Source organism: Oryctolagus cuniculus, chromosome 2, assembly GCF_051225735.1.
Source record: "Oryctolagus cuniculus isolate XC-2025 breed Fujian yellow rabbit chromosome 2, ASM5122573v1, whole genome shotgun sequence".
NCBI lineage: Eukaryota > Metazoa > Chordata > Mammalia > Lagomorpha > Leporidae > Oryctolagus > Oryctolagus cuniculus.
The window spans coordinates 64812738-64828621 of NC_142868.1; the positions used below are offsets into that span (position 1 = coordinate 64812738).

At 39.2% G+C, this 15884-nt stretch overlaps 1 protein-coding gene across 13 annotated transcripts in view; it reads left to right on the plus strand.

Moving 5' to 3' along the window:
• The window catches only part of TENM3 (teneurin transmembrane protein 3), a 651480-nt gene that overhangs the window by 556399 nt on the left and 79197 nt on the right, over positions 1–15884 (plus strand). For 7 of the 13 annotated variants that reach the window (XM_070068316.2, XM_070068317.2, XM_070068320.2 and 4 more), the window contains one exon: positions 15538–15684. In XM_070068316.2, the coding sequence (XP_069924417.1) occupies positions 15538–15684 (147 nt within the window). Of the gene's footprint in view, positions 1–13046; positions 13074–14613; positions 14632–15537; positions 15685–15884 lie in introns of all 13 variants that reach the window. The other 6 variants (XM_070068313.2, XM_089325515.1, XM_089325517.1 and 3 more) reach the window with 2 other exon arrangements.

Genomic DNA, 15884 nt, shown 5'->3' on the forward strand with positions numbered 1-15884 from the left:
GAATAAATGTAGACATAAACAACTTTCTTTTTTAAAAAATATTTATTTATATATTTGAAAGTCAGGATTACAGAGAAGGAGAGGCAGAGGACAGAGAGAGAAAGAGAGTGAGTGAGTGTGTGAAAGAGAGAGATCTTCCATCTGCAGGTTCACTCCCCAAATGGCCAGGGCTAGGCCAGATTCAAGCCAGGAGCCAGGAGCTTCATCTGGGTCTTCCACGGGCAGTAGGGCCCACGCATTCAGGCCATCTTCTGCTGCTTTCCCAGGTGCATCAGCAGGGAGCTGGATTGGAAGTGAAACAACCTGGACTAGAACCGGCACCCAGATGTGAGTTGCTGGTCACCAGTATGCCACAGCACAGGCCCTGGCCTAAACAGCTTTCACTGCTGACAGCAGGCATTTGAGTCCCCTTTCTCTCTGTTGTGTCCTTCATGCTGTGATTTATCCTCACTAAGGACAGAGGCACTTAGTCATCAGCTAAAGCCTTGAGAGTTTCAAATCCATTGGCAACAGTGCTACTGAAATGTAAATTTCTGTGGCAGGTGTATCATTTGTGGAAATGTTAAATGTGTTCTTATATACTTTAGAAAAGGAGCATTTTTAAGGGCTTCCAAAACTGAATTCTGAATATAGTCATTGTTTTGTAAAATGAGTGTATCTGGATTGAACATACATCTTTCCACTTACATAATATACACATAGCCTATGAGGATGAGAATATCTGAGTCTTTTAGAAAAAATATGCTTCACATATTTATTTAGAGTCATATGATAAATGAATTCTGTACTAGGGTGGTTATTTGTGCACAAATTTCTCTCAGATCTACCTCCTGTGGTATAACTTGGGTTTCAATAGCTTCTGTTAAATTAAGCTTTTTTCCTACCCAGCTTACTGTAAGGCCCACCAGCTTTAAAAACAGCTGTGTTCAGAAAGACTGGAAGGCTAAAGCCACTATCATTTTTCTCAAGTGGGAGCAGCATATGAGAAAGTGCTGCTGATTTGTATCGTTTTATGATCACTTGGGTGTCATTGAATTATGCCCCGATTTCTCACAGCTTGACAAGCCTTGATTCCTTCCTTTCTTACTGTCTTATGTTTATTCCCCCCTGTGACCGTAGTGGTTTGCTAGATAATTTTTTAAAGTCTCAAAAATAACTTGCTGTGCAAGTGCCCTGTGTCTTAGGGAAGCAACTTATAAATCATAATTATTATCTCATAAGGAATTTTTGCACCCATTAGTTTGACTTAAAATGTTATATACCATGACAGAATTTTAAATTTGAATATGCCCATGCTTTGGATATCCATATTTCTTCCTTAAACTACATTTTCATCTTAAGTCAATTTAAATTGTTTCTTAAAAGTTGAGAGACATATTATCTGAATAAAAGTCAGTGAAGTTAGATGTCAAATTATGGTTAGTTGTCAAAATATATTGTTTTGTGAAAAAGCTTACTTTTTGTTCATTTACTGATATACTGGAATATCTTTTTCAGTCTGGAACACCTCAGTGGTTTCACCTTTTAAAAACTGTCTATGCTCTTAAGGACCAAACCTTTTATATGGGAGGTTTTAAAAATCAATTGACTGGATATACAATTTATCCAGAAATAAAGATGAAAAGTGCTTCCTTTCATTCTTACTTTCATCAGGCATCTTTTACTGAAAAGTTGAGATCCCCAGCATTTAGGGGTGGAATTGGATGCAAAATAAGGCGTTGTGGGCCGTTGTATGGTACTATGAGGGAGAGAAAGATGACAGCTTGTGCTGGTTTATAAAGTTGCCATGTTCCTCCTAAAACTTGAGCCAGGTAACTGTAGGGTCTCAGGCAGCCAGTGAAGTGCTAATGTGGATTTTAAGTAGCTTTTCTTACATGTTGAGATCCTTGTGGAACAAGTGAAAAGTCAGAACTTTGCTTTCGTCTAATGGAAGAGTAGAAATAAGCCCACCATTATAAGAAACAGCATTACTTCTCCCCCAATAGTACATTCATATTTTTTACAGAGGCAGAATCTTGAATATGACAAATATGTCTTGAATATGACAAACTGAAAATGGCCTCTTTTTATTGAGAGCAGCTCCTTTTCCACCTCACTGTTTTTACAGTTCAGGTTTGGTTATAGTACCAGCTCTCCCTCAAGCCACGGCTCTTCCCCCCTTTTCATAGTTAGCGAAGTCGCAGACTATGGAGTGCCCAGAGCCAGTGTTTTTTCTATCACTCTTCTTCATGATGGGTTCAATGACCCTCTCCTGTTTGAGTGCCTCTTTAATGAAGCTGGAAAACAGCTGTCTGAAATATGACTATCATTGCTGGGATTTAACAGGCATGTGCCGTGGATAAATTAAGGAGCAGTCAAAGGAGGTCCATAAATATGAATACTTTGCCAGCTGCTTTTCCATTAAACTCTGTTGGTTGAGTGAAATTAGTAAATAATTATGTTGGTGGGGAATCGACTATATCCAAATGTGATATAACGTCTTCCTTTAACAACAGAGCTTAATTTTTTCCTATACACCAAATTAGTTTTTAGGGTAATCTACATTGCAAATTGGCCGATTTGCATTAAAACTATGCCTACTTGTTCTGATTTGTCAACACCTCGTTTTTAAAAAAAGTCTTTAACATTAAGCATGGGTGGGTAAGACCATCTGCTTATGGAGCACGCCTGCAGCTCCCTCACTTAACACGGGAGACAGGTTACAGCTGTTTAATTGTTATGGCGCTGAATGATTATCATCCTGTCCAAAATTAATATTTATATATGTATGCATAGAAAGCATGTGGTTAAACATAAGTGATCTAATTGTGAATTAATGGCATTAGGTATTCATTAATTAGTCCCCACGTGAAGAATGGGGTGTAAACTATTGCTATTCACATACCACCCAACTCTTGGCTTTTCACATGAGCCCCAGGAGTGAAGATTATGCATGTGAGTAATTGTCTCCAAATATATTGGTATATGCAGGGGAGAAGATCACCATATTGCTGACATAAAAAGCCAAGAGAAAGTTACCTGTGAGGTTATTTCACACACCTTAACTCTTTCCTGTGCACTCCCAAAATGCTGTGCTCTGCACTGTCATCTTTGCTGAGCATAAGCCACACAGTGAAGTTCTAAATATGCTGTTATGACGACATGTGCATGGGTCACCCATAGCTGCCAACCAGGGAGACACCCCAGCTGAAGGTGGGACCCTCTTGTTTTCAGAAACTGTGAACACTGACTGGCGCATTTGGCCCTAAAAGGTGACGGTACATATTCCATCAGCTCGGTACCTTCCATAAGGAAAAATAAAAGGAAAAAAATTTCAGAAAAATCACGATATAGGGGTGGGGATACATATGTAACATGCATTTCAATATCTTTTATTTCCCAATAGTTACTGTAAAAGTAACTTATATTTCTGAAAATTTAGTTCTGAGGATATGGATATTTATGTGGATATTTATACTGCTTGAGAAAATACTAATTTACCTTGCTCAAGTACGAAATGTATAAGTTGTGATGTGTTTCTTATTCCAGAAAGCTAAATCATGCTTTGGTTTGGAATTGTGTGTCTAAACTAGCACAGGGTTTATGACAGACAAGAACGAAGAAAAATCTTGCTGACACAGGGATGGAAGTGTCCCCACTCCGGGAAGTAGCTAGTTCATGTGAAGACTGTTCCCATCAAAAGGAGCATTTTCTGGTGCAGCCCTTACAGTGCAGTGGGTTAGGCCTGTGCTTGGAGTGGCTGCATTCCATGTCAGAGAGCCTGTACAAGTCCTGGATACTTCACCTCCTGTCCAACTTCCTGCTGATGGGCTTCGGTGTTAGCAGATGATGGCCTAAGTTCTTGGCTCCCTGCCACCTACATGGGAGACCAAGATCCACTTTCAGATTCCTGGCTTTGGCCTAACCTGGCTCCAGCTGTTGGGGGCATTGGTGAGTGAGCCAGTGGATGGAAAATCATTTTATCTCTATCTCTCCCTATTACTCTGCCTTTCAGATAAATTCTTAATTTTTAAAGGGAATATATCCTGGAAAGTGGAACATGAAGGGGCTTCTCTTGGAATTATGGGAGCAGAGTGCCCTTCGTGGCTAATGACAACAGCTATTGGCAGTCAGTCCCAACTTCCTTTGCTTAGAGTCAGACTTCTTCCTTCACAATTTCAAAAATACCAGTTACGTCTATATTTCTTTCTAAATTATAAACTGTCTTAATGGCATGAATTAATGATACCCAATATACATATTTACTGTTTACTTCATTCTAAGGTACAATGCACAGCTCTCTACATGCATTATTCTATTTAATCGTCACAGCAGTCTGACCAGATAGAAGCTGGTATCCATCCAGGATACTGAGGCTGGGAGAGGCTACCTGACTTTTCCATGGTTGCATGACTAGTAAGCCACAGAACCACGTGAGCCATCCATCCTCAAGCCCCTGGTCTTAAGCACTGGACTGCTACCTCCTAAATTCTTTAATTGTTTCTGTATATTTATATGTAATGGAATGGGGGAAAATTGTATTTTTCTATGATAAATATAAATTCATATATATGTACCCCCCACAAAAGATTAGATTGCCATAGAAACAGATGCAGTAGCAATGACGTCAGTGATGTTTCAGTTAGAAAGTGGCACTTTATTTAATTCAGAAGAATTTAAATTTTAGCTGATGACAGAACTGATAGCCTGCCAAAATTAACAATTACAACAACACAAAACAGTTTATATCAGTTTATATCATGAAGGATTTAAGAAAGCTATAAACTCTTGAAAACTATACATACCTCCCTCTAAAATTTATGTTTGTATCTCATTTTCCTGTCAACTGAAATTAGTAGAATGAATACTGTATTGACATTGGCCACTGGAAAACAGGGAAACTAGGTAGACTACTTACGTCCCCAGTATCAACTCAGGAACACAGATGGAGAAAAGTGTGAGCCCCAAAAAACAAGCAGTAAAACACGTATGCATACTCTCCTTCACTCACAAATACAAAAAATGACTTTCTCTTGAAAAGAGAATCATTTATCAGCTACTCCGATAAAACTATTAAAGTTTATCCCAGAAGAGTTAAACTTTTTCACTTTTGTTGATTATTTTTCCTGATATTTTCTAGGAAACCAACAAGAGAAAGACCCATTGTATTTTACTTACCTATTTCAAGTCTTATTCTGTATACTTCCGTTAACTATGAAATTTCCTGAATAGACAAAATAATAAATGTTGGCAGGAATTACAGTCATTGACATGAGCTCATCAGTAGATCATGGTTAGAGTTTCTTGTGCTTAAATTTGCTAGCACTAATCAGGCACCACTCAAAAATTATTACAACCAAGTTCATTATTTCAAAATCTTAAATATTCAGGTGTTCACTTAGTACAAGAAATTTATGTTCTAATTCTTGTTTATTAATATTAAGATGTGTCTCTGGCTCTATTCTTTGCCAAATTAGAGTACTAAAAATACACCCAACTTTTTTTTTTTTTTTTTTGACAGAGTGGACAGTGAGAGAGAGAGACAGAGAGAAAGGTCTTCCTTTGCCGTTGCTTCACCCTCCAATGGCCGCTGCGGCCGGCGCACCGCGCTGATCCGATGGCAAGAGCCAGGTACTTATCCTGGTCTCCCATGGGGTGCAGGGCCCAAGCACTTGGGCCATCCTCCACTGCACTCCCTGGCCACAGCAGAGAGCTGGCCTGGAAGAGGGGCAACCGGGACAGAATCCGGCGCCCCAACCAGGACTAGAACCCGGTGTGCCGGTGCCGCAGGCGGAGGATTAGCCTAGGAGCCGCGGCGCCAGCTCAACTTTTTTTTAACCTAGGAAATGTTAAAACATGTTTCTTTTTGTGTCCCTCAATAAACTCAAACAAGGAATAAAACCTATGGAAGACACCTGTGACTAACATGTTGATGTATGTGGTCCAGTAGAAACCATGCCATGTGCAAAGAGTACCACAAAACCCAGGCATCACCTACCACACAGGGAACACGCTGGCCTCAGGGAGTCTGCACCTGAGTGGGCTGGTGCTAATTCCGCTGCGTCTACGTAGTCCGTGGTAAGCCTAGAAATGCCACACCGAGGAAAAATACGCAGTACGACTCTGTATAAAGCTCTGTAACTTAGAATGGCACTTTTTCAGCCGCCCTGACTTTATAAAATGTGGTTTATCTCAAAGCACCTTTTCCATAGAATCTTGGATTTTTCTGGGCTGACTTAAATCAGGAAAAATATTATTTAACTCTTTTGGAATGCTGGGATATAAATAATGCTCCAAACTGAAGTATGGTATTTTGGTTGGATAGGTGCATATAAGAAGCAGTGTATTTATATAGCTAAATCTTACACCTAGTTTCCAAACTAGAAGTAATAAAAATAAAAATATGCGAACTTTAATTATTTGAAGCAGGTTTTTTTTTAAAATGGTGTTGCCAATTATAGGGGAGCAAATGCTTTTTAAAGCAACATGTGCACATGCACACACACAAACTCTTTTTCTCTGTTGATGCCACCTCACTTCCTGGTTGTTACAATTCAAATTAATTGACTTTACTAAATAGGATAGAGTTGTATCCTATTTAGAATATTATAATTTTAGATGAGAATTCTGTAGTAAGAGAGAACACATTATAAGAGGCCTGAGTAAACTCTGAAGAATATAAAATTATTTTATGGTATTTAAAATTATGTCGCTGTCATCATCCTTTATGGTGTAGTAATCAGTAATAAAACAGTGCAGTGAGTACCAATTAAGGAACATCAAATCAATGGGTATGCAGCTCGTATGCTGATTTAAATAGTTGCTGATTGGAATAAATGGGTTTAATATGTACTTATTTGCAGACTGTAGCTTTTCTGTCATCCTAACGGAACTGGTACGTGAATAACCTAAGAGTGATACCTACTTACAACTTTAATAAGATACTAATGTGAATCATTTTTTAAAGTTCATGTTATAAAATATTATGAAACACACAAGGCTAAATAAAAAGCTGTCCTCTGCTTCAAGGACTTTGCAGTAATTGCCGTAGAAAAGAGTGCTCCTATATTTTATTATGTACTCATCTGATTGAATTATCCTCTTCTAAAGATGAGTCTCTAAGATTTTATTGTTGTAATTAAATTGAGAAATATTCCAGCATTCTGGATTCTGTGTTATTTGCCTGTGTCTACACTATCCCCAAGAGTCAGTTCAGTAGCCCAGTGAAAACACTGTACTATTTAATATGCTTCAGCCAAGCACATTGTCGACAGCAAAAACAGCGTGAATAGTTCGTAACCATACACGTCAGCAATTATGTGGACACGGTCAAACCATTTTTATTTTCCCTTGTGAGCTGCCTAATGTGTATATATAACCAACTTGGTTTGCTTCGTTTCTTCTCTGTGTTTATGAGAGTTTGATGGTAAAAGGAAAGCAAATGCAGAATTAATCATATTCTGTATAGGCCTTCAGATAGCCCAGTTTCTCCCCAATGCAGGTACACAGACTCCTGTGACCTCATTTTTAAATGAGCAGTCTTCTTTGGAACTACTACTCAGCAGATAATTTCTTGTACAACACTTACACATCAACGGAACTGATTCTGTTTATCTTTTAAGATTTGTTTGAAAGGCAGAGAGAGAGAAATCTTCCATCCACTAGTTCACTCCCCAAATGGCCACTACAGCCAGGGCCAGAACTACCGCTGGGTCTCCCACACAAGTGGCAGGAGCCCAAATACTTGGGTCACTCCTTCCCAGGTGCGTGAACATGAATCAGAAGCCAAGCAGCCAGGCCTCAGCCCGAGGCTCTGATGTGGGATATGGGATATGCCAGCCCCTGTTTTTTTCTAAAACTCTTTTGTTTTCCTTTTTCCAAGTTTTACCATCTTGTCCACTGGTTTTCCAAATGTTGTGTTTTTAGGACAGTTTACAACCGTTCTTATCATAAAGCTTTCATTAGTTTGCCATTTATGAAGCCGTATCAGAAGATTAATAGTTTGTACTTTATTCTTCTTTCTTCCTTTAATTGTCAACATTTTAGTAAGGATTTCTGTAATTCTTTTCATTCAAATGACCTCATCAACCAGTCCATAAACAGATGATGCTTCTAGTCTACCTTACAGAAGTATACAATCCTGGTTCTTCTGACATGTATCTTATTTATAAAGAGTATAAACTTTAGCATTAGACTGCCTGGTTGTAAGTTGGCTCTACCGCTTGCTAGCATTTTGATCACAGGAAAGTTACTTGATTTCCTATGCCCCAATTTCTTCATTTGTGAAACAGGAAAGATAGTAATATTACCTGTTACCCCATAAGGTGGTAAAATTAAATCATCCAGTTTATATTAAATGCTTAGCATAGTTTTAAGCACACAGTAAGAGTCAGTAAATGGTAGTTGTTGTTAATAGTACTGTATGTATGTAGTAATATTGGGGAGCAGAGGGGTGAAGGGGGGAGGATGGTGTAATTGAGGTATTTCCCATATTGACATCTTTCTCAAAAAGTAGCCTCTGTATTATGCATACAGTTTCTTCAGAAAGCATAAACACATGTAGGACATACTCAGCCTACCATCATAAGTCCCTTTAATCATGTGTGCAACAGACCGTCGGCCTACCCTATTCATCAGGCAGTGGAAATGCTGGGATTAGCATGGCCATGGAGCGTAGGTTTGAATGGAGATGATTTACACCTTGTCACACGTGTCCGTGATGTTCATTGAATCCTTTGTTTTCGTGGCATCTCTTTGCTGTGGTAATCCCAGCTAGTTCTTGATTCTTCTCTCTTACATGTACCCTAATGTCCATCCTCCAAGACTCCATCTCTGAGATGTATTCAGGAGGAAAAAGGGAGAAAGAGAGAAGAGACTATGGAGGGAGGAAGGCTGCTCAGCTGTAGATAGGATTTCTGTAAAGATAAACTTCTCCCCACTCTACGTGTGAGGAATTCAATATGGCACGGCAAGACTGCCCATGAGCAAGGGCCAACTAGGGGCCAGTGGAGTCCAGGCCCATTGTTGTTGTTGTTGTTGTTTTTTAATTTTTTTTTTTTTGACAGGCAGAGTGGACAGTGAGAGAGAGAGACAGAAAGAAAGGTTCACCCTCCAATGGCCGCCGCAGCCGGCACACCGCGCTGATCCGATGGCAGGAGCCAGGTACTTCTCCTGGTCTCCCATGGGGTGCAGGGCCCAAGCACCTGGGCCATCCTCCACTGCACTCCCTGGCCACAGCAGAGAGCTGCCCTGGAAGAGGGGCAACCGGGACAGAATCCGGCGCCCCAACCGGGACTAGAACCCGGTGTGCCGTTGCCGCTAGGCGGAGGATTAGCCTAGTGAGCCGCGGCGCCAGCCCAGGCCCATTGTTAACAGGTACAGTTAACAGCAAATCATTCTTTTTGCCCGCTTCTACCCATCTCCCCCCAAACAGAGAAGGAGGGCCTCAAAAAGAATTCTTTGTAAAATGAAGCTAATAGAAGGGAAGTGCTTAGAAAGAGCATGGGACTGGGCATTTGTTTTGCTAATATTAAAAATTTATTGACGTATTTCGATGAGCCAAACTTTTCTTCCAAATCCAAAATTTCCCTGAGTCTTTGCCCCTTCTGTACCAGCAGGTAGATCAAAGACCTTCAGTGAGTAGATGGGACATTTGAGCAGGTGTTTCTTGGTTATGAACCAGGGATGGCTTTGTATCTGAGCGGGAAGAGAAACAGCTAAGGTCAAGAATTAGTTCCAGCATTTAAAAGACACCTGAATTCTGGCACTTAAAGTAGGTCTACCTTGCACTTTCCCAAGGAGGCCACGTAGAAGACATCTAAGAGGTGGCAGTACTACGCTCCAGCTTTGGGGAAAGAAGCGTCTGGTTAAAATGTGTTAGATCTGGCCGGTGCTGTGGCTCACTTGGCTAATCCTCCGCCTGCGGCACCAGCATCCAGGGTTCTAGTCCTGGTTGGGGTGCCAGATTCTGTCCCAGTTGCTCCTCTTCCAGTCCAGCTCTCTGCTGTGGCCTGGGAGTACAGTAGAGGATGGCCCAAGTGCTTGGGCCCTGCACCCACATGGGAGACCAGGAAGAAGCACCTGGCTCCTGGCTTCAGATCAGCACAGCGCCTGCCATGGCGGCAATTTGGGGGGTGAACCAATGGAAGGAGGATCTTTCTCTCTGTCTCTCTCACTGTCTACATCTGCCTGTCAAAAAAAAAAAATTGTTAGATCAGGAACAATTGTATAGCACTTCTGAGCTCTGCTCATCAGTTTTTGCTACTGAAAAAAAAAAAAAAATCTTGTTTCTAAATTTCCTAGAGAAGGCATCACAACAGAGTGGTTAAGAGCAAGCTCTGAAGCCAGACAGCCCTGATTGCTAGTTTGTGACCCATGCAAGGTATTCCCAGTCTTCTTCACGGTTTCTTCATCCGTGCCTGCAGTCTCCCTTATATCATAAGGTTGTGTTGAGGACTCAATGAGAGAATTATATAGAGCACTCAAAACAGCGACTGGCGAAAAGGAACCTTTCTCGTCCTTGGGGAGCAGGGCTGTGTGTTCCCTGGATCATTATGAACAAGAAGAGAGAGGCCTAGGTGAGAGCCAGAAATTGGAGAATCATTACTACATTAACCAGGTGCTTATAATCTGTCAGGCAAAGAACTTGGGTTCACGGAAGACCTGGAACCAAAGGGTAGCATTTGTGTCTGTGAAGATGTAGGCTGAGAATCAGCATCTTACAGCAAAGACGGTTATATGCACACCCTGTATGCCACGTGTGTCTTCTTAATGACTGTCCCAAGGAAAGTATTCTATGATTACAATATTTTTCTGGGAAATAGCTTTTTTAAGGAACTCCATTCTGTTTAGCACCATCTTTATAAGAGTTCTACTCTAAGAAACATTTAAAACTTGGTAGATCTAATAGGAGTGACTTCTCTTTAGTGTCAGAACATACTTGTTTGTTTTCACAATAGGTTTTTGCAACTTAATATGCATTTCAGCAAGTGTTAGGTTTATTCATTTTTAAGTATATTGTATTTTTACACTTATTGTTCTTAATAGCTTCTTAGAATATGCCTGTGTGTGTCTGATTATTTCTTGTGGTGCCTCATGTGATGATGTTTCATTGTTGCAATCATCTTAATAAGTATTTGAACCTCCTATTTCGACATCCCCTTTTAACTTCATCATTTTGAACCAGCTTTTTGTGTTATCAGAAATTTTACTCTTCAGTGCTAAAATGTAAGTTGTTGCTTTTCTCCTGATCTCCAGGTTTTAAGCCGTCAGCCTCGTGTTATTCTCTATAAATACAAATGACAAATTTTAGTATCTTTTTATCATCACAGATTTTTTTTTCAGGTGGTTGGCTTAATCTTTTCACAAAATTTTTGCAAATATTTTTAATATTTAAAATGTTATGTTAATTTTGACCTGCAGTATATCTCAAATGTATTTTCTAATTTCAACTCCACTTTCAGTGTCCTCTTGACCCAGTGACAAACCTAACTCTACCTGTGATCCATGTTTTTGCATTATTTATTCTGTTTGCTAAAATAATTGGATTGGCTAATGCGAATTATTGTAGTCCTGCCTTGAAACTACTAACCCAGATAAGAATTGAGTTGCATTCTTTATTTTTCTTGTGCTAGATGAAGTGGACCTAATGTTAAAGCAAAGGGTCTACTCTCCAACTATGCTGAGTGCTACTGATTTTATATACTAGGAATCTCCACAGAAACATTAGCCTGATTCAGAAACTCTAGAATTTTTAATGTCACTTTATTTATGGTCACATCATCAGCTAAGCTGTTAGGAAGCTCTACTAGACTCTGTAATGTTTGGAAGGAATTATTAAGAAATTATATGAAGGATATGCAGTCATACATTTTTAATGTTCAAATGGTGGATTATTTTTAATAAGTTATAATTTCAGAGTAGTGCCTAGTGCTATGCCTTCCTCACCTTAACTTCCCCTGCAATCTACTGCCAATTAGCTGTAAACACACTTATTTTTAAGTGCAACTCAGAAGCCTCTAATGGAGTTCTGTGGCCAAGGGAAGAATCCTTTTACATGCACCGTCCAGATGTGTCAGAACCACTTAGGGTTTTGGTTACGCACATGACAAAGCTACCAGACCTCAGTGGCTCAGCTGAAAGTTACAGTTTAAATCATTCTGTTGAGAGTTCTGCTACCACTTGCCTGTGTCAGTAGTGAAAAATAATCAACATGAGCATCTTTGAAAAGCAATTTTAGGTCATTAAAGATGTATGAATTTTGACAAAGCAAGGAGATTTGAGACTTATTAAGAATATATTAGGTCTGTATGTTGAGTGAAGGCAAAGAGGCATTTATGTCTCTGTTCAAGAGGAAAGGTGTAGCTTAATTGTAACCACATGAAAGGTAAATGGACAGGAGCAGGGACAGGAACAGTAAGAAATTCAGTCTTCATCTAATTCCTGCAAGCTTTGGTGAGAAACAGAACCTATTCCGGTGTGATTCCTGAAGGGAAACAGGATCGTAGAACACTCCCTGCTTCCTGATGGACCTTGTGTGTGATCCATTCTGTACTCTGGCCACTGAGCCTTCATTTTCCACAGAACTCACTCAGGCCTGGCTCACATACATATGTACACTTAGTGCGCTTCCTCAAGGATTCTTCATTTCTTTTCTTTCTGTACTTATTTATTAACTGTTAAAGTTTGGTTATTGATAGATCTTATCGTTTTAAATTTCCAAAATTCTCTAGTAGTTAAGAATTGATTCCGTATGTTGTTCATAGCTGTTATAAAGTAAAATCTTCACAAGGATGAGGGTGGAGTGTATTCCAAACAATCTGTGAAAGGTAGTGTTAGTTTACCTGTGTACTTTTCTTGAAAGTGCTAAGGATTTCCTGGAATCGTGGTTATATGTGCTAAAATTTGAATAGTTTGCATTTTTCAAAGATACGAAGTGCATCTCTGTCATGTGATGTCTTATGTCAGCTGCAGCTACTCGATTTGCATGTAAATTCTGAAAATTTCCTTGTCCCATGTGACATTTCTGAAATGTCTGTCTGTTCTTTTTTCCTTTTTAATTTCCCAAGCTCACTATTTGGATAAGATAGTTAAAGGTACTGTATACTTGCTCTTTGTTGACATATCTACATATCTATCTATATGACCGTGTATCTGATTGCACTAGGTATGACAATAGACTGTTTTACTTGCATATTTTTGTAAATTATAAATCAGGCTTACATTATGTGAAATGCCTTGGATTTAAAGTATTGAGACTTAAATGTCTGTGTCTCATTTCTATAATTTTGGGTTATCACAGATATCATTCCTATGTAAAAACATTAGTTCTCACTGGAACAAAAACTGAAGATAACAGTACATTTGCTGTTTTTTGTTTATGTTTTACTTTTTTTGCTTTAATATCTTTGTTGGCAATTCAGCTAATGAGATTCAAATTCTAAGTTAAAGAATCATAAATAGTCTTATCACAGAATAAGAAACTTATTCTAGAGAAGATTCTGGTTAATATGTTGAAAAAAATCTCATTGATCCTCATGGAAACTTCTTTGATTTTTCTAGATGTTTCAGAAACATATGTGAGATCATCATTTATGCTTTGCTACTTTTGAAAATTAAAAACTGTGTGCATCCCATGAGAACAGAGCCAATACACTGCTCAACAGAAAACAGCAGATCTCAGGTCTTCAGTTGTTGTAGAGATGGAAGATTTTTTTTTTCAGAAGAGAAAATTCCCTTCCCTTTCTCCTCAGATTACCTATTTTCTATTCCCTGTTTGTGCTGTTCATTAGAATATGAAAATATTCATGGCAATATCCAGGCTTTCATATAATAATTCCAGTGTGCATGCAGACAACTGCTGCACCTCTCTACCAGTGGGGCAGTTAAGTCTGTCTTTTTCATTAAAACAAGAAGAAATTCATCCATAAGGCAAATTCACCTTTTAGATGTTGAATAAGCCATAAATAAAGATGGTAATTGTCTAAAGAAAAGCAGCAGTAAAATCAATCTCTTCCCGACCTGATGCTATCCTTAACCTTAAGTACAGTTCTTTATCCTCTGCCACAAGGACTGTCAAAACACTCTTGGTTCTGTTAACGCTGATCTTAAGAGACACAACCTCTCTCTGAGATATTTCCTTTGCAAGTTCCACAGTGGAGGAGGGGAGGCAAATAGATGAATAATTCTTTTAATACAGACTTCAACCTCTTAAGCACATTATTCCCTTAAATTTTGTCCACTGGAACAAGAGTAGCGTTCTAAGAAGCTGTGTAACAAAACCCAAGTGCTGTAGCAAGCGTTAATATTATATTTTATACCAAATTATAAATGACTCTGTCCAGAGATCAGTATAACAGCCAGCGATTCAGAGAACTTGAGAGCCTTTACAGCCTTGCTTCTATCAGCCTCATATCACACTCATAAACCAAAACTCTAGGATCTACCTAAGTGTCATCCTCATAAACAGATCATGTTGGCTGCATGCCAGATATCATCAGTACGAAGTGGCAAAAAAAAAAAATAATTGTTTTTTTAAAAAAAAATGTCATGTTAGACTGAAACAATTATAGATTTTGGATATATTAAATTATTTTAATTGTTTCCCAAATTTTCCCTCCTTGCCCATAAAAGCAGACAAGATAGGATATAAAGGTAACAGCATAAAAGCCTCAGGGAGATTGTCACAAAATATCACTCTTCGCTATCTGTCTTGAAGCACGTCACTACCGTGTTTTTGTTCAGTCTATCAATGTTTTATTGTGGTCCTTATGGTATTTCATTTTGTCCGTCCTAAGTAATCAAATATGCACAGCTATTACATTTAGTTGGAAATCCTGTCGGTCCTGTCCCATCGTATGCAGCCTGAATCCTAATGTTTGTTAGAATAGACGCTAAGCTGCTTCACTATTTCCTGGGCTTTGCTTATTCTGTGAAAAGGAATGTACTCTTGGCATAAAGTATAGTCATTAATACTGGCCTATACTTTGTGCAATTATTTAATGCACTGTAATTTCACATGAATATACGGCAACTCTGAGGCCAGATAAAATTAATGTTCTCTTTTAACATCATTCACATCCTCATACCCACGTTCATGCTCTTGAATTTAGAGGGAATTTTTTAAAGCAACAAGGTGCTTTAAGAAGGCATGTCCTGATAAGTGACCAGTAATGTTTACAACAGATTAAAAATTTAGGGATTCTGAAACTATTGTGTTGGGATGTTTTTTCACACCATATACCTTGTATACCTTGTTGCTTTGCTAAAGGAAAAAAAAATTAAGTTAATTTTGTCTGGCCTGTGGATATTTAGTGGATCGTTGCATATATTTCTGTCCTGTGCAGGTAAGTGGTGTCTCAAGGATCAGGCCAATCAAAGATGCCACTTGGATAAGAATTAGATTCCTTAGATAATGTTGCTGTTTCTATCCATGTGCAATTACAGTTTTTGTGCTGTTTATAAAGGCCTGTTCCCACTAAGTGTCCCTTATCTGTTTATTTTAGGTACACAAGCCGTCAATACTCAAATCACTGGTGTTTTCCTTCTTTGTCTTGACAGAAGGCTGCCCTGGTCTCTGCAACAGCAATGGAAGGTGTACACTGGACCAAAACGGCTGGCATTGTGTTTGCCAGCCAGGGTGGAGAGGAGCAGGCTGCGATGTAGCCATGGAGACCCTGTGCACAGATAGCAAGGACAATGAAGGAGGTAAGAAATGCTGAGCGTGGAGACAAGCACGCACCAGAGCCCAGGTCCGTCAGTCACACGAGCGCATAGTTACCTGTGCCAAAAACAAATACGATCCCCACAGATTAGACTGATTGAAATATGGATGAGTGCTGATGGAATGATTTTGCTCCTTGTTTATCCTGAAACAAATGCAAGATTATTATCATTCAAGGAAAAGG